General features: G+C 51.7%; 1 protein-coding gene across 2 annotated transcripts in view; it reads right to left on the reverse strand.

The window, feature by feature from the left end:
- The window catches only part of STK40 (serine/threonine kinase 40), a 36142-nt gene that overhangs the window by 8897 nt on the left and 9172 nt on the right, over window positions 1-18073 (reverse strand). For both annotated transcript variants that reach the window (XR_008556927.1, XM_028160008.2), the window contains exons 2-6: window positions 7054-7173; window positions 5240-5325; window positions 4729-4872; window positions 2173-2400; window positions 1279-1331 (exon numbers count right to left, since the gene is read on the reverse strand). Coding sequence is in view for 1 of the 2 variants with exons in the window: in XM_028160008.2 (XP_028015809.1) it covers window positions 1279-1331; window positions 2173-2400; window positions 4729-4872; window positions 5240-5325; window positions 7054-7165 (623 nt within the window). In the remaining variant the exon portion in view is untranslated. The remainder of the gene's footprint in view (window positions 1-1278; window positions 1332-2172; window positions 2401-4728; window positions 4873-5239; window positions 5326-7053; window positions 7174-18073) is intronic.

Below are 18073 nucleotides of genomic sequence, written 5' to 3' on the forward strand. Positions count from 1 at the left end.
CAGGCAAACACTTCTCCCGTGTCCTCCCCCGGGAGCACCCTCTGCTGTGAGGACCGGCAGGGCCTCCAGCTTGTCCGCCTGCCTCTCCAGCTGGAGTTAGGGCCTGGCCTGAGGGGCATGAAGGGGTGGAAGCGCCTCCAGGTTGACTCTGAAAGGATGAAAGCAACGTCTGGAGAGGAAAGGGGCGGGCCCTGGACTCTCAGTGCGGGTCTCTCGGCACCACACCACTCTGCCTCTTCCAGAACAGCTGGGAGTCAAGGGAGAGGTGGCCAGAACCTCTGTCTGCCCAGCACAGAAGGGATTGTCAGATTAAAGGACTGCAGCCAAGACGAAGGGTCTGAATGAGGTACTGGTGCTCTGCAATCGGAGGAAACACACACACACACACACACACACACACACACACACACACGCATTACTCACGAGAGGTGTGACCTGCGGACTACCTTCCCTGACTGAAGGGGCCTAGAGAGCTGAGAGGCGGAAGCAAATCCATCGCAGAGACTAAGAGGCTTGAGGCGCCGGGGTGGTCACAGTGTAGGAGCCCTGACTGTGTGTTGCTGCCACCCTCGGGGTGAGCCACCAGATCCCTTCCAAAATCAAGGCACTCTCTCCGGCTGCTGGGAGTGCTGGTTTCTGACTACTCGTAGCTGTGTCCTTCTCTGGGAAGTGTCCTTACCAAAGGAGACTGCCTAAGCTTACGCCCACCCCGGGCATGGGCCACATTCAGTGGCTGCCCCAGTAGGGGTGCAGGGCCCTGTGCCCCCTTGCCTTGATCTGGGACATCTGAAGGGCCACCTGGCTCTCAAGGTTTCCAGGCTGAGACCATGTCAGGACTGCACCAGAGTTCAGCGTCTCCTCTGCCCAATCCCGCCCCCTCCTCCCTGAGAGCTCTCCCCAGTAAAACTGCACACACATCTGAGTCTGCTTCCTGGGACCTTGACCTATTTTGCTCATCTGTCATTCCTTCACCCATTTGTCCTTTTTTACAGTCACTTACTGAGCACCCACCAGGCATGGCCAATGAATGGACCAGGGAGGATCTCTGCACTCCTTCCCAGAGCTCTGTCTGCGGCCTTGAAGACTCCTTCCTCATATTCTATGCAGCAAGAAAACAGAAGCAGGCATCCCACCCCCACCACTGGGATTCCTGGGAGAAGTGGGCTGTTTTAAGCCAGAACCCCCACGGGAATCCTGAGGGCATGGGACAGCTGGTTGGAGCATGTAGCCTGCTCCTACCCCTCGGTTACCTCCTGAAGGAAGAAAAGCAGGTCTCACCTTTTATTGAGCACCATGTTCCCGAGCTTCAGGTCTCTGTGCACAATGTTTTTCTGGAAGACAAAAAAATGGTTTGCACCATGAAGGTGAGTGAGGGCTGGGGGCGGGCCCAGCCTGCAAGGTGTTTGGGAAGGTAGGATAAAACTCTGTGACATGCCTTTTAAGGCTCTGCCTTGATTTGTAAGCCACAGGCAGACCAGGACCATTCTAAGACCTCATCAGCCTTGTGTATGGATCGGGTAATAGGTAAGCCCAGGCAATCACTGCCCCACCCAGGGCGGGTTCCCAGCTTTCTCCCCTCAGGGCAGCAGCCAGTGGGAAAACCCAGTCCTCTCTCCACCTCCATCAAACATGTTGTTGAAAGCAACAACAAAAAACTAAGCATCTGCCTGGAGCCGGAGTCAGAGATGAACTCTCCTGACTCTGGAGACCAAGTCTGCAGGCTTGGCCCACAGAAGCTGTGAGCCTGCAAGAGGCTCTCCTAACCTGGGCATTGGGGTACCTGACACCCCCAATCCTAGGAAAAGCTCAGAGGTAAGCTGTGGCCCCAGTGGATATCTCACAGTCATCACCAAAGATGGGAGGCTCATGTTTAGTTCCTCGCCCGAGAGGGATCCCTGCTCTGGGTTCTGCTCCGTGCCCATTGCAGCACCCCTGCCCCCCAACCCCCCGGATGGTGGGCTGAGGCCTGCAGCACCGTGCCTCCCAGGCATACATGTCATCTGGCCACTTTCCTTCCGCACACTTCCAGCTGTCCCAGCTGCAAAGCACACCTGGGTGAGGGCGGGACAGAGCTGCTTCCATCAGCAGCAGCAGGAAGGGTGGCTTTCTGTGGCTTGTGGGCCCAGGATGCTCTCGGGCCAGAGGAGGGGTTGCAGAGGGGCGCAGCCTCACCTGGTGCAGGGCTTCCACCACGCGCACCACGTCGTAGAAGATGACCACGGTCTCCCGCTCGCTGAGCCTCTTCTCCTTGATGACGTAGTGCTGCAGGTTGATCAGGTCGGCGGTCTTGTCGCTGAAGTCGTGCGCACAGAGGCAGTCCAGAACGAGGCAGATGCGCTTCTTCGTCTTCTTAACCATTCGGCTGGATTCTGGGTCCGCAACGATTTCACAGGTACGGTCCTGGGAGGCAAGGGGGCTGATGGAGCTGGGGCCAGGGCTTTGGGACTCTCCTCTGGAGCCAAACACACAAAGCAATGAGGGAGCCTGGGAGAAGCCTGCATGTGTGCAGGCGATGAAGGCCTGAGGCCTGGGCAGCATGGACCATGGGGCAATGCCTGGCTTCCCATGTACCAGTGCCAGGCCGAGCAGGGGATGAGGTTACAGTAGCTCAGGAACAAGCTTTGTGCTTTGACTCTAATACTAAGGGCTTGGATCAGGGCTGAGCATTTAAAGCCAAACGGTCCCGAGTCCAGAGTACAGGCTGTAAACCCAGGACCCTGGACACCCTCCCCTCCGCGGCACTCCAGGGATCCCAGCAACGACCACAGCACACTTCCTTCCAATGTCCAAGTGGTGGCTGTGAAGAGTGTTGTGTGTCCCAGACAACTGATTCACATGGAAGAGGGACTCATGGGCAGCCACGGAACAGTGGGTAAGAGTATGGCTCTGGCCCCACCTTATCCAAGATGTGGACCTCGGGCAATCTCTGGCTCCTCACCTGCAAATGGGAGCCGGTAACCCCTGCCTCACAGGTCCCTGGGAATAAGACAACCAGACTGAGTGCTAGTCCCCTCCTGCCCCCGCCAGGGCTCAGTAGGTGGGCCCTGCTACCAGCACTACACAATTTGCGGTTGCAAGTTCTGGACCCACTCCCTTGCTGAAAAGGCATTTCAAGTAAGAAAAAAACAGGTACAACACGGGGACCTTTATCCTATCAGCTTGAGGAGGCCCTTGGTGTCATCCAGCCCCTGGGAGCTCCCGGGGACTGAACATCCACACCTCTTGTTCTCCCTTCCCCAGAGACCCAACAGGGTCTGGCACGCAGATGACTCTAGAAACACTAATCACCCAGGTTCTCTTGTCTACAATGATATGAGCCAAGGCCAAGCTTTGGAAGCTGGCAGAAATGAAGTACTAAGAAATCACAATCTTGCCCTAGCCGGCTTGGCTCAGTGGATAGAGCATCAGCCTGTGGACTGAAGGGTCCCAGGTTCGAATCCGGCCAAGGGCACATGCCTGGGTTGCGGGCTCGATCCCCAGTGGGGGGTGTGCAGGAGGCAGCCAATCAATGATTCTCTCTGATCATTGATGCTTCTATCTCTCTCTCCTTTTCCCTTCCTCTCTGAAATCAATAAAGAAATATATTAAAAAAAAAAAAAAGAAATCACAATCTCCCTCAGTTCGACTTCATGCTTAAGGGAAACACAGTTTTCAGAGTTGCCTAATGATACTGAGTTGCCTGTAATTGTGCACCTCAGAATGAAGACCTTAGTGGGGTGTATGTGTGCGGCTGAGAGGCATTCTAATTTATTTTATTTCGGGAAATCAAGCTGACAAGGAGTTTTTATTGCCTGAAATAACAGCCACGATGAGAGTGCAAACGGGGCAGCTCAGTGCTTTGCACACTCACTCATCTTCCCACCACCGAACAAGGTGGGCATCACTGTCATTACCCCAGGTCAAAGATGAGGAATCTGAGGCTGGGGACCTGAGTGACTTGCCCGAGGTCACACAACCTGACCCCAGGACTGCTGGCTCCAAAACTTGTGTTCACCACCCCCTGCCACCATGCTGCCTCTCCTGCACCAGGTCCATCGGAGCAAGAAGGGGCCCTGGCCAGTGCATCTGGCTAAGGGCACTGCAGGGGCCCTGCCGAGTCCTGAGTAGGCGGCCTCCTGGGCATCTGAGCTGCTTCTCTACTTGTGAAGACACAATTTCAGTTCCACCCCGAGGGCTCTTTTCAGGGTACACATTGCTAATTAGCACCTTTCCTGAGGGACCTGGGCTCAGGGACACTTGTTGAACAAACTGGAATGCCTGGGCGGACAGGACTGTTAGCACCAAAACAACTGAGGTGGCTCAAAGTGCCTGTTCTTCCTCACAGCCCTCCCTTCTACCCTGACCGGGCCAAATCCTGAAAAAACAGTAGAAGGAGTCTATGTCTTTAAATGACTTCCTGCTTTCTTCTTTTCTCAGAAAATCAGCTTTTCAAAGAAAGGCTGTAAGATTCGAACTGTGTGCCTTCCTGCTAGGCTGTGATCATCACAGCAAGACTGTGGGGCTGACCCAGTCTGACCTTTAGCCCAGCGGTCACCAACCAGTGGTGGTGGCCCGTGAGGTCCGAAATGTTGGCGACTGCTGCGTTAGCCTGCCCAGCCCAGGAAGTCATAATGCACCCAGCATGCAGGGGTCACAAGGGTGAGCTGCTCCAAGTACAGGTGTGACCCTAGCAAGTGCCAGCCCAGGGTGGGGGGGGTCAGGGAAAGGAGGGGACAGGCAGCCACTCACCTGGAAGAGCCCGTGGTGGTGAACCACGCCATCCTGCGTGTGGAGGAGGGAGAGCAGAGAGTACTCGGTGTGTAACAGCATCTTGCCTTGCCTCTCCTCCTGGCTTTCTATTCCTTGGTCCCCCCTCTCCTCCAGGGTAAGGATCTTTAGGAAGGCACACAAACACAAAAAGGAAAACAACCCAAAAAACCTTACTTTACAGAGCAGAGGGACCAGAACAGGAAAAGCAGGGGGTCATGTTCTCCCATGCAATACTTGCACACACACACTCACACACACACCTACGAAGTGCAACAGTTTTTCTTAATGTGATGGCAACGTAATTTATGCACAGATAAAGCTTGTTAAATCAAGAGTTGTTCAGAGAGAGGCTGTGAACTTGATTGCTTCTCAGGAAGAAATGGTGCCACTCTTGCTCACAAGTGGTGCAGGTGCGAAGGGAGAGAAAAGGGAGCCAGGCTGGCAGGATGGCCTGAGTCCCCGGTACCCTGGCCCCCGGTGCCTCACTTACCTTCAGCTGATAGAAGTCATCTGTGCCATCTTTCCTCGCCAGACACTGCACAATGCTTTGCACTGGGGAGGTGCCCAGACGGGGACCTGCGGCACAGAGAGCAGCTGGCTTACTGCTCAAAAGCCTATGTATAGTGGCACCATCACCATGTGGTCTTTGGCTAGTTCTCCTCAGTGGGCACCACTGAACTCACCCCACAACAGCTCTCCTGGGGGAGAGTTTTCATGGTCTTCCCTCAAAAGTAGAGGGTATGTGTGTATCTGCCTGAGGTACACTTGGCTTTTATCGTTCCATTCTAAAAAAGAGGGGTTTTCAACAGTGGGTGCAGGCTGGACTCTCTGAGGAGCATGTGTCAAAAAGAGCTCCCGAAAATAAATAAATAAATAAATAAAAAATAAAAATAAATAAAAAAAAAGAGCTCCCGGCTGCAATGTGCCCCTCCGAATCAGCAACTCCAGGGTGAGAATCCAGGAAACCACAGCTAGGTCAGGTTCCCACGGTAGCCTGATATAGCCACCTGGCCCTGGTCCAAGGACCAGCTTTTGGGAACTTCGGATTTCTGGAGAGTACACCGCTTGTTGTCCTGTGACAGCACCCTGCCTGAGCTTTCAGGGCATAAAGCAGATGATGTCACCATGTCACTGCACTGCTAACAACTCGAAACAGTGCTCCACAGCTCTTACTATGCAATCAAACTCCTTTTTGGACATCCAAGGTCTTGCATGATTTGGTTCCTACCCATCTTTCTAACTGGTTGTATTTCCCCACTCCACTCACCACACTCTAGCTACACTGGCTTCTTACTCCCTAAGACATTAAGCCCTTTCCTGCCTCTGGGCTTCTGCATTTGCTGTTCCTTCTGTCTAGAACGCTTTACCCCTGTTTTTCACAAGGTTGGCTCCTCCTTATCCTCAGCTCAATGTCATCTCCTCCTACAGAACCTTCCTGGTCTATACTATCTCCCGGCCCTTCTTATTCTCACATCACCTTGTTTACTTCCTTAAAGGCACCTACCGGGCCTCCCAGTGATGATGTTGTGTGTTGTTTACTGTTTCTTTTTGCAACTAGAGTGTTAAGTTCGGTGAGGGCAGGGACTGGTCTGTCACATTCACTGCTGCACCCCTGCAAACAGCACAGGTCTGGCCCAGAGTGAGCACCACTGACTCACTGAATGGCTGAGCTGGAACTCTCCTGTATCCATAAGTCCAGATGCTGTTCCCCCAGCAAAACTCACACCCAGCCTCTGGCTGCTAGGGAGTCAGGGTCCCCAGAGCCCACCCCACCTGCAACCCTGAGCATAAACAACCGGGACTTGCTGGACCTCTAACATCACGCAGAAGGCCCAGCTGCTCCTCTGGACCACTGGGAATACCCAACTCTACAGGATTTCTGTGCCAACTTTATAATAAGTTTTAGGGACTATATTGAACACTTTGTGAAATTAATTGCGCTCTCCAAGAGTGGCCCACAAAGTGCCTTGGATGGCCCTTGGGATTCAATGCAGCTGTGTATTTCCCGTGGGTGACATCGTAGGGGAACATTTAGTCTAGCTCTCAGCTAAGACTGATCTAAGGCTGGTGCCTCTACAACAAAGGTGACAACTCTTGGTACAGGGTGACCTAAAGCTCCGGATCTTCCACTGGCATAACCAGACTCTAGTTAAGGCGGTGAGGCTGGGCCAGACCCAGGGTTGGTCAGGATCCCACACTGTGGTGGGTGTGTCACTTCACTCTGCATGTCCCGGGTCAGACTGTGCATGCCAGTACGCCCTGCCCCTGCCCCAGCACCCGCTCACCCAGAGGGGAGAGGCTTACCCAGGATGAACGGTCCAGCTCTCTTCGCATTATTTCCAGAAATCCCACTTCCTAGAGCCTTCGCCCTGGCCGACGTTTCCCCAGCCCCTCTGTCTGATGCTCTCCGCTTCATCCTCAGCTCTAGACAAGACAGAAAGAGCCCCTCTCACTGAGCAAGCCAGCGCGTTTCCTTACGCTAACCCAGCCTCCAAGTCTCTGACTTGGGGATGCGTCACACAGCTGCTGCTGCTGCTGCTGCTGCTGTCGCTGCCACCTCCTCCCCCTCCCAGAGGAGAACTGAAGGTTCCCGGTGACAAAGAACCAGGGCTCCTTTACTTGGGATTAATTAGGGGCTTGAGGGAGCGTGCTGGTTACAGAGGTGGGCAGCCAGCTTGCCTCAAAGGGGCTGGTAAGATGCAGAGAAGAGAACACCGGGCTTTGTGCAGATGCAAATTGGGTTCCCCAAGAGATCACCACAGAGAGGAGAGCTGGCCGGGAATTTACTATTCCCAAAGTAAGGCCTTCCCCCCAATTTCCTATAGCCAGTGGCCTGGGTCCCACTCCACCCCCAATGTTATGACCTTTGCGGTGTTGTGGGGTGTGGGCCCCGGGAAATGGTGAACATGAGGCCCAGGGGTTCTTATGCCCACAAAGTATACAGGTTACTACTGAGAATCTCCTCTCTCCAACTCCCCTTGACCCTTAAGTCCTCTCAGATGGAAGAACATCCCAAAGTTGTCAATGGGGGGGGGGGCGGGGGCGGGAGAGGGTTAACCTTCCTTTCTTTTAAGAAAAATACTGTACATTCAGGGGCCAGATAAAGAACACCAATGGAGGTCACAATCACTATGATTTGCTTGGTAATCCCTATCTCCTCCAGGGTTAAAACAAAAGGTTGACACAGGAGCCAGATGCTAGAAGATGTACACCTCTAGACATGGATTTTTAATTTGTTTCTAAAATATATTTTTTATTGATTTCAGAAAGCAAGGGAGAGGGAGAGAGAAATAGAATCAATTATGAGAGAGAACCTCATTGATCGGCTGCCTCCTATACGCCCCACACTGGGGACTGATCCTGCAACCTGGGCATGTGCCCTGACTGGGAATCAAACCGTGACCTCCTGGTTCATAGGTTGATGCTCACTGAGCCTCATTGGCCGGGCTAGAATGGACTTTAAAAAAGGAGTCACTCCTTCTAGCTCTCTATGGTTAACACCTTGGGAAGGCAGCGTCCTGGAGGTGGGGCGAGGAAACATGCACACAAATGAGTCCCACGGAGTGGGCAGAGGGCCACAGGGATGCCAGGGAAGGCCGGCTGCCCAATCCGAGGAGAGGCTCTGGCCCGGGGTAGGTGAGGGGGCTCAGGGGAAACTTCTCTGAGGAGGTGGTACTGGAATGGTCCAGGCAGAGGAACCTGGGTGAGCAAACGTACGAAGGTAAGAAATGGCACATAAGCAGCCGACTCCAAGCAGTTTGTGTCACTGGAGTACAGTGTGCAGCAGGGAGTGGAGAGAGGTGACCAGAGGAGGGGCCAGGACCACATCTAGGGGACCTGATGGCCATGTCAGGAGTGAAAACTTGAGAGGTTTAACACTCAGCCTTAAACTTCTGTAATTTTTTCTTCATACAAAAGTAATTGGCATTCCCTGCAGAACACTAGAAAATACAGATATGCAAAAATAAGAAAGTAAGATACCCTTGACCTCACCACCCAGATGTAATCGCTGTTAACATTCAAGCAGACTTTCCTGGGTGTTTGTATAGGTGTGTGCTTACAGTGTTCATTACAAAAGTTTGGACCACTCTGCCATACCATTTGTAAGCTTCATTTCTCCTACCTAAAATACATTACAAGGGTGAATTTTATGGTATGTAAACTCATTAAAGCTGTAAACAAACTAAAATAAAACACCATATTAACATCCCCGCATGACAACATTCTTCTGTAGCATCACTTGAAATAGCTGCACAGTCTCCTTGGTAAGAATATATCATGATTTATTGGACCACACCCCTATTCATGGACATCTACTCTTTCCATTTTTAAATATTTTTGTTAACAGCCATACACCTACATCTTGGCATACTTGTCTCTCCCCCTCAAGATAAACTCTAAGAAGCGGAATTGCAGGGTCAAAAGGGGATCAATTTTTAAAAGTGTTTCACATACACTGCCAGGCTGCTCTGAGGGAGGCTGAGCCAATTTATATCCCATCAGCGATGTGGGTGAGGAAGGCCCAGGAACTGCCCCAGGACTATGTCCTCATTTTAAAGACTGCCAATTTGATGGGCAATAAAAAGCATATCATTGTTTAAATTAATAATTCCTTATTCATGAGGTTGAACTTATTTCACATGCTTACTGGTTGTATGTATTATTTTTTATGAATTTCCATATCATATTTTTCTATTTTTTTTTTATTGCCGTGTATTAGTTACACTGGTTTTTAGAAACTATACATTAAGACTATAACTGGGAAGAACAGGGGAGAGGTCAATGGGGGGAAAAGGAGACATATGTAATACTTTAAACAAATAATTTTAAAAAAGAATATAACTGGCACAGGATGTTTTTCTTAATCTTTTAACTTTTTAAAATGAAAAACAAAATGGTTAAATGTCTATGTAATTAAACAGTTCTCTTTTCCTTTAGCTTGTTTTTGCTGTTATTCCTAGAAGTCAGTCTCTACTCTGAGAACAGGTGTGGATCCACTAGTCAGGTTACTTTAACTCTTTACACGCTGTCATTCTGGTCCTTCTTCTAAATCCCAGGAGACTGGCTCCAGCAGTGAACTGGGAGTAGGAGAGATGGCCTAATGTACTTGTAGCCCCTCTCAGGTTGGCTTCCCGTCAAGCCCGTCTGTTTCAGAGCTGTGTCACTGAGGAGCAGTCCCAGGGTTTCATTATGAGAAGCTGGGACCATGTAACTCAGTAGGCCCTGACAGTCCACAGATGGAGAAGCCACTAGGCTAGGCTCAGCCTTGACTTCTGCCAAAGCTCATGCTGGAAACAGATTCAAAATCATTCACACAAAAGAAGGGAAAAATAAAACAGCTTCTAGACTTCATAGCTGGGCACATGTGTCTAGAACAGTGATCCTGTTCTTTGCCTGGCTAACTTCTATGCATCCTTCTCAGTTTAAGTATCACTTCCTCAGAGAAGCCTTCCTGGACAGCCCCACCACCAGTGGGTCCCAGCTAGTTTCACTTGGCATCCTGTAGTTTTCACTTGTAGCACTTTCCATATATATTTTTTAATATATTTATTTGTGTGTTTATATGCTTAATGTCTTACCCCCACCACTAGACAAAAAATTCCATAAGAAAAAAACACAGCTTGGACCCCAAATGCCTGGCCCCACAGATACTCCACGATGGCTGGATGCCTTCCCTCCAGGTGAGGGTGGTTCTCACAGGTCAGCAGCCCTGAGCTGGAGCTGCCCCTGTCCTGGTAGATAAGCTGATTTCATGCCATTGTGGCCCTGTCCCCTTTCTAACGGAGCACTAAGCCTTCCTGCTTTCCCTGGTTCCCTGGAGAGCACCTCAGAGGCCTCATCATATCTGTATAGACGCTGCTGAGGCGCCTACGCACAGGCATGGTCTAGACTAGACAACAGTTTGCTGCGAGCAGCTGCAGCACAGACAATGAGTGGGCTCAGCCTGACCCCACCCACCCCACTCAAGATTCAACTCAAGCAAATGGCATGGGAACTGCTCCAAAATGTAGGCAGACAGAAGGTTGGGAGCAGACGGGCAGGGAGAGGAAAAAGATGCTGCTGGCAGGGGAGGGGTAGCAAGGCTGCTTCCCTTCCTGAGCAGCCCTTCTTGCCACGCAGAGCTGGCGGATGCAAAGGAAGCAGCGTGAGGAGGGGCGCCTGGAAAAGCGGAAGCTGCTGCAGGCTCACTAATGAGGTGAGCAAAGACTGAGGTCAGACCCTCGTGCCCGCCCCCCCCCCCCCAACTGATGCACAGGGAGGATGTGCCCCACTTTCAAATCCTCCTGACGTGTCCCCCTTCAGAGGCACACCTGCAAATGGTACCAATGCTCCCTGGGGGTATTCTGGCTTCACAGCAAGATCTGCAATGTGGAAGCTCTGGCTACTCTGGTCTCAGGGACTTGGGCCCAGGCTCCTCCAGAGACTGGTCCTCAGGTGGGGTGAAGAGCCCTGGCCCAGCCTGGCTAAGGGGTATCCGTTTGCTAGTGCTTCCTGGGTGCACTGCTCAGCTCCCCAGGAACTTAGTAATCTTGGCTTGGAAGTCTCTGGAGCTTTAAATCTGTCAACTATTCGTGTGATATCCTCCCACATCATGGCTGGTTCCCTTAGAACCTGGACTCAACAGGAAGCTCAGGGAGGCAGCAATGGGGCTGAGGGGTGGAGGCTGGGAAGGAGGCACTGAAAGAGAACCCAGCGTCACAGCCCTGCCTCCTGCAGGCTGCGCTCCTCAATCTGGATAGTGGGAGCTCGGGGGGGGGGGGGTACGGGGGGGTTGTTTGCTTGGCCCAGCCTAGGGAGCAAATTGTGGGCCTTAGAATAGGGGCCAACTCTGTGACAGCCATCATGGCATGCCCAGAAGAGAGGAGGCCTGCCCTACCCTGTCAATTTGGGGTTAAGGTCATGTCACCCCAAAGCTGCTCCCATGTGCAGAAAGTTCTGCACTCATCCTCATCCTAGGCTTCTTGCTCTGGGTTCCTGGAGAGATGTGTGACCTTGCAAACCAAACAGTAAAGGCGGAGTGCAAGGGCAATCCCTGTAACCTCGGCCCAGTGCGGCCCTTGCTGTGTGTGCATGTGTGACAACAGCAGCTGGTATCCACAACTTGTCAGCAGCCTCTTTTTGTGCTCCTGCTAGGAGCCAAAGGGCTGTGCCTACACTGCAGGATCAGGCTGAGCCAAAGCCTTCAATGTTCAAGCCGTTCCTGTCAGCAGCCCCTATCCCTACTCCCATGTTTCCTGGGTCGGTCAAAATAAAACAAACAAATAAACAAAAAGCTCCTGAGCTGTACAGGCTTCTGTCCTTTGGACTGTACCCGGGGCAGTGCCTGCTGAAGCAGGGCCCCATACTTCTGTCCAGCCCAACTGGCACCTGGAAATGCACACAGAACTCCCACCCATCCCCAGCCTCAATCCTATTTGCCACGGGGGTAAAGGGGTTGCGTGTCCAAACCCACAGCAGCTCCCAGGAGGAGGCCAGAAGGAGTCCTGCTCACAGGACACCAGGGCAGCAGAACAAAGTGGTTAGAGCAACATGTGTTGGTCTTTTACCTGTCAAACAAAGAGAAACTCGTATAGCAAGCACATGGGGGTGAAAGGACTGGGGGCTCCAGCCGTCCTGTGGGTGGCCCCGTCCTATGCCTCAGGCTGAAGGGATCACCCTCTTGACTTACATAAGCAAACTAGATGGGAACCTCTGAGTCAGAGCAAGGGTTGGATGAGCCAAAACCTGGGTTCAAAGCCTAGCACCATTACTTAGTAGTGATGAGATCTTGGACAAATTATTTTGTTCTGTATCTGCAAAATGGTGTGCAATATCTACCTTCCTAGGTTGGTCTAAGGATGGAGTGAGATAGTCCACACAACAGGCTCAGCAGAGTACCTACTGGCACATTGTAAGCATTTGACGAATTGTGCTGTTTGCTTAAAACACAGTAGCTTTGAATTTCTCCTGCCCAAGGAGAAGGGGATAGTTAAGTATTGAGTTAGGAAGGTGGGGAGCAGATGGAAGGTAACCAGATTAAAGGCTGAAGAGACCTTAAAACTGCTGTCTGCTGGCCTGAGACTACAGGCCGGGGGGTCTGATGGCCAGCCTGAGTGACATGCTCAACTCAGTGTGGGGGAAAGGAGAGGCCTGGGCATTAACTGCACTGCGGAGGAGTAGAGCGCCGAGGGCAGGGCCAGTGCATTCTGTAGCAGAGGGCAGAATACAGTTGCCATGTGGGCCAAGGGGAGCGCCTACTCTTTTGGGCAGAGGCACACCTCATCTCATCGTCTTGTTCTGTTCATTGGTCTATGGGGGAAGCAAAGGCTGGAGCACCAGCTGGCAATTATCAACTTGGGCACAGAAAGGGACCCCAGGAGGATGAGGCCATCTCAAATGGGTCCTTCATTATAATCCGGTGATGGAATTAAGACCTAGTGCCTCTAGTCCCAGATCTCCTGGAGCAGGACTGGGGGAGTGGGACAGAGCACATATACTGGGCCATAAAACTTATACTATCTAAGGACATAACTTTTGTCATTTTCTGCACTTGTCAAAATGACTGAATGGTACAATTAAAAGATCTGTCAAAGTCACTGTGTGTAAACAAATTAATAAAAAAGCAAGCTGCAACCTTAACCAAATGGTCAAAGTTAATACCACCAATAGCAGAACAAACTGACATCATGTTACTCCTAATATGATGCACTTAAAAAGATACATCATTTATGTTACTTTTTTAAAACCAAAAATGCATAAACCACATCTGATCATGAGTCAAACCCAAATTGAAGGACATTCAACAAAACAGGCCTATATGCTTCAAAAACATCAATGTTGGGTAGGTTTTTAAAAGGCGGAAGAACTATTTGAGATTAAAGGAGACTAAAGATATATGACAAGTCAATGCGATGGGTCATCCTGGGGTGGGAGTGGGGCGGAGGGAATTGTAAATAATATGACTCAGTAGCCCAAGGTTGTGGGTTTGATCCCGGATCAGGAGACATATAAGAATCAACCAATGAATGCATAAATAAGTAGAACAACAAATTGACGTTTCTTTCTCTCTCTCTCTCTCTCTCTCAAATTTTTAAAAATTTAAAAAAAGAATATGACGGGGCAACTGGAGAAATTTGAGTATGAACTGTGTATTAGGTAACAGTATTGTGTCAATGTTAAATTTCCTGAATTTGAAAACTGTATTGTGGAACAGCACAGGATATAGGAGATTGTCTTTGTTTTTTAGGCAACAGATGCTAGTGTATGGGGTGAAGGGTCATGATGTAATTTACTTTCATTTCAGGTGCCTGGAGACAGAGGAGAAAGTGCAACCTGCTGAAAAAGCTCCCCAGACCCTGGAGGAATATGCTGTCCAGATTCACAGGTTCAAAGGGATTTCTGGTGGGTACACAGCCCACAGTGGCAGAACTTGGAATCTCATACTTGTTGGGCAGAGCCAGCCCGGCATGAACAGAAGTTCTGTCTTGACTGTTCCCCTTCCTTCCCCACCCCAAACACTGTGCTAAAGGGATGGGGATGGGGGTGGGGAGATGCCTTTGTGCAATCTCCAGGTCTGCCACCTGGTGGCGTCTTTCTGCAGCTCATCTTCAAAGGGTTTCTCTTGGCACCAGGATGGGGCACTGCTCTCCAGGATGCTGATCAGGAAAGATGCAGGAATGACTCCATGAGAAGGCCCCACCTCAGCTGCCTATGTAATTGGGGCTGGACAAACAGATTCCAGCAGGCTGCACTCGGTCCCCTGCTTGGGGACCTGGGGCTGCAGTATCTGTCTGTATTGGCTGTGGGGGTCTTCAATACTCCCGTGGTCTTCAGGAAGAAACAGGCCTGGCTAGACCCAGGCTACCTCTCCAGGGTCACTGCCCTTATAAGCCTCCTACATCCAGCTGCACCAAATGACACAATTCCTTGAGTGTGCAATGAACAGGCTTGCCTACCCTCTTCTTTCTGTCTGGTTTGTCTTTCTCCCTCAGTCCTCACTTGTCACCTTTTGTACCAAGTCCTCAACTCCTCCAGCTCCCAGGGCACCTGAGCATCCCTGTCCCCTCCTGCTGTGCTGTACCACTGGCTTACCTTCCTGACTGCCCCTACCCCAGGTTGTGTGCAACCCTTTGGGAGCAACCCCAATTCATCTCTGCTTCTCTGCACCTCGCCCAGAGCCTGGAAAACTGCTGAATGAGAAAACGAAGGGTGCAGAACTGTTTGTACACCCAGAAGGCACTAAAGCCCATATGGGGCAGAGGACAGAGCTTGAGATCACCCAACTAGAAGCAGGGGTTGGAGTGGGACCCAGAAGAAAGCATGGATGGTCTACCAGCTCATGGCAGGAGACAGAATCCAGGATCAGAGAGATGGGGGGTGGGGGGACGACATAGAGATAGGCAACTGGGCTGTAGAGGTGCTGGGAAAAGTCTGTCCAGGAAAAGTCTCGTGTCAGAAATGTCTGGGTGCCTGAGGCAAGGCTTTCTAGGCTGGCTGATGGCCAGAGGCTGTGCTTAGACAGTGCTTGCTGCTGGAGAGCAGCCGCCACTGAGGAATGAAGCCCATTCACAGCATGCCTGCAGTTGGGCCCACCCCCTCACAGGCAGGACAGACCAGCCCCCTTTTTGCTGAATTCAGCTAAAAGATCTGCTTTCCCACAGTAAGATGTGGAGCGGGAGAGTGACAGCCTGGCCTGCCCCTTCCACCAGTGACAGTCCTCCTGGCCTCTCCAGGTTTGCAGTGTGAAGGCTCTTCTGCTGGTCAGAAAAATTCCTACCACTCCTACTTCCCCCAGAAAAGAGAACTTCAGGCCCAGCTTTGTTTTTAGCTGACTGTACCTGCAATGAATGATGAGACTTGAGGTGAGCAGGGTGAAACCTGAATACACGATCCAACTAAGATGATCTGTGGATCCATGCTTTATAGACCAGACCCTTCCACACGAGAGGGAAAACAGTTCCCTCAAAAACTTCCTACGCCCCTTTCTGGATGGTGAATTTTGGGCTCAACCTACTAGGAAGCCCCACCTGACATGAACTAACTTTGTACAAGGCTTTAAAAGCTTACAAAGCACTTTCAGATACACTATTGTAACTGACTGGCCCCCACCCCCAGAATATATGTTCTAGAAAAAGAAAATGAAGTTCAGAAATACTGAGAGACCAGCTTAGTCTCCTGGCTAGTTGTTGAAAGAGTTCACCTACGTGAACACAGGTTTTCCAACTCTGAATCCCACACATTTCTACGTGACCACACTGCTTCCTTAGCTGCTTTCTCCACCTGACGTCCGCTGTGGTTCTAGCATGCCAACCAGAGGGGACAGCACCCTCCGGACTTCCTTATAAGCAATTATTCTCGTGGAATCAGGGAGCTGTCAAGCCAGAAAGCTGCAGGTGAGCAGGGAGAGAGGGGTCATGCTTGTCCCTGGAGGAGGTGCATTTCAGGGCCCCCCTTGAGAAAAGGGCTGAGTCCAAGGCAGGGTTACTGACACATCCTCCCACCAGCCAACAGGACAGCGTCCCACACCACTCCCTGACTCACACTCTGGGAGTCACCCCCACCGCACCTCAATATTCACGCATAGGTGCTTCTACCAGCACCACCAACTTCCCTACAGGCCTATTCTCCTTCGACAAAGCCAACCCAGAGAACCAAGAGGAATTCACAGAACCAAGTGTTTCAGATGATGGACCAGTTACTCACATGCCAGATGGGAAAGCAAGGTGGATTTTGGGGTCAGGTAGGCCCGGTTTCAAATTTCAGTGTGCCTCATTCACTTGCTTTGTGACCCTGAAATAGTCACCAATCCTCTGTGAGAGTCACCTCCACTCCGTGGGCCTCAGTTTCCTCATCTCTAAAGTGGGATGACTGAAGGCTCAGACAGGATGTTGTGGTTGGTGGTCTCAAGGGCTATGCTGGAGGCTGTCTGCGGTCTGTTCTCTACTCCCGCTAGCTGCCTGGAAGGGGGCTCTGTCTGAGGGCTTTTTCTTTGAGTTTGAGTGACAGCCATCTCTGAAGCAGGCATGAACCTTTTCCCAGGCAGCCTGAAGGCTATAAGCAATCTCCCTAGGAAGCCCCTGGAAGCCATTTGCTTCTGCGCTCAGGATGGGTGCTGGGGGTGGGGAGGCGGATTAGTAGTCCCTAGGCTACAGCCAGGACTCCCTGATGACAAAGATTCATGCCTGTGCTGTCATCTTCACTGTTCCAAAACAGTGTGATGATTTTGTTCCTTTTTAAAATGCAGGATATGTATAGCTCCAATTTGTCAAGAATATATAACATCAATCATTCTCCAATGCCGTGCTTCACTGCCTCGGGGGTACGGAGTGCACTGCTGCGTTCAACTAGAGTTCCCTCTTGTTGCTCAGGGTGAACCCCACCCCCTGAAGCCCTGCTCTCGGGCCTGGGGGTGAGTACCTGCAGCAGCCAGAGAGGAAATGACTCAGCCAGTGGGAAGTGGGAGGGGCAGTCAGAAAGAGGGCTCTGTGCCCAGCTGCTCCCCCTCAGTCCTCGGTCACTGCCTTTCCTCACAGGACTACAGCATGCTGAGTTCAGCAGTCCTGGGGGCTGCAGGGGCCTGAAGACCCCGCCGCTCACAGGAAGCCCAATGTCTGCCGCTCGCGGTCCAGCTCTAGTCTCCTCCAGGAGGCAAGGTTACACACACAAGGAGACACCGTAATCAGTGATGTCCGTCTTTACCCCACTGCCCCGAGAAGTCCTCACTGGGCTCCTCTGTGAGTTCCATGAAGGCTGGGGGGACAGACTGGAGGCTAAGGGCCCCTGCCCAGGAGAACGTGTCTCAGAGTGATTCTGGGAGAAAGGGCTCCAGGGCTGTGCACACAGAGGCGGACCCGTAGACCCCTCTGGGGAAAAGATAGACAGTATAAGAAACCAGTTCCTGCGGATGGGTCACAGGACCTCACCAGCAGCCACTCAAAAAGCCACCAGAGCAGAATCCAGGGCAGCATCACCAGCTCACCCCTCCCAAGGGCCTCCGGAAGCAGCTGATGTGACAACAAATAACCCGTCACCGTGAGTGGGTGTCAGAGAGGAAGGAACAGACTTAATGGCTCTTTCTGAGCTGTGCTGCCCTGGTATCTCCCCCGCCAGCGAAGCAGCCCGGGGAAACAGCGAAGAGCACTGTCTTGGGAGACATTCCTGGCGGCCTCTTGGCTCTGCAGGGGAGGGGGCTTCTGCCATGAGCAGTGATGGCAGGCTGAGTCACTGAGAGCCCGCACCAGCATGCCAGCCTCCCTACAACTAGGGGACCCTGGCATGAACAGATGACAGGGAGGCCCCTCAACTCAAACCATCACTTATTACTTTGTGCAGTGACTCAGCCCAG

Source organism: Eptesicus fuscus, chromosome 9, assembly GCF_027574615.1.
Source record: "Eptesicus fuscus isolate TK198812 chromosome 9, DD_ASM_mEF_20220401, whole genome shotgun sequence".
Classification (NCBI taxonomy): domain Eukaryota; kingdom Metazoa; phylum Chordata; class Mammalia; order Chiroptera; family Vespertilionidae; genus Eptesicus; species Eptesicus fuscus.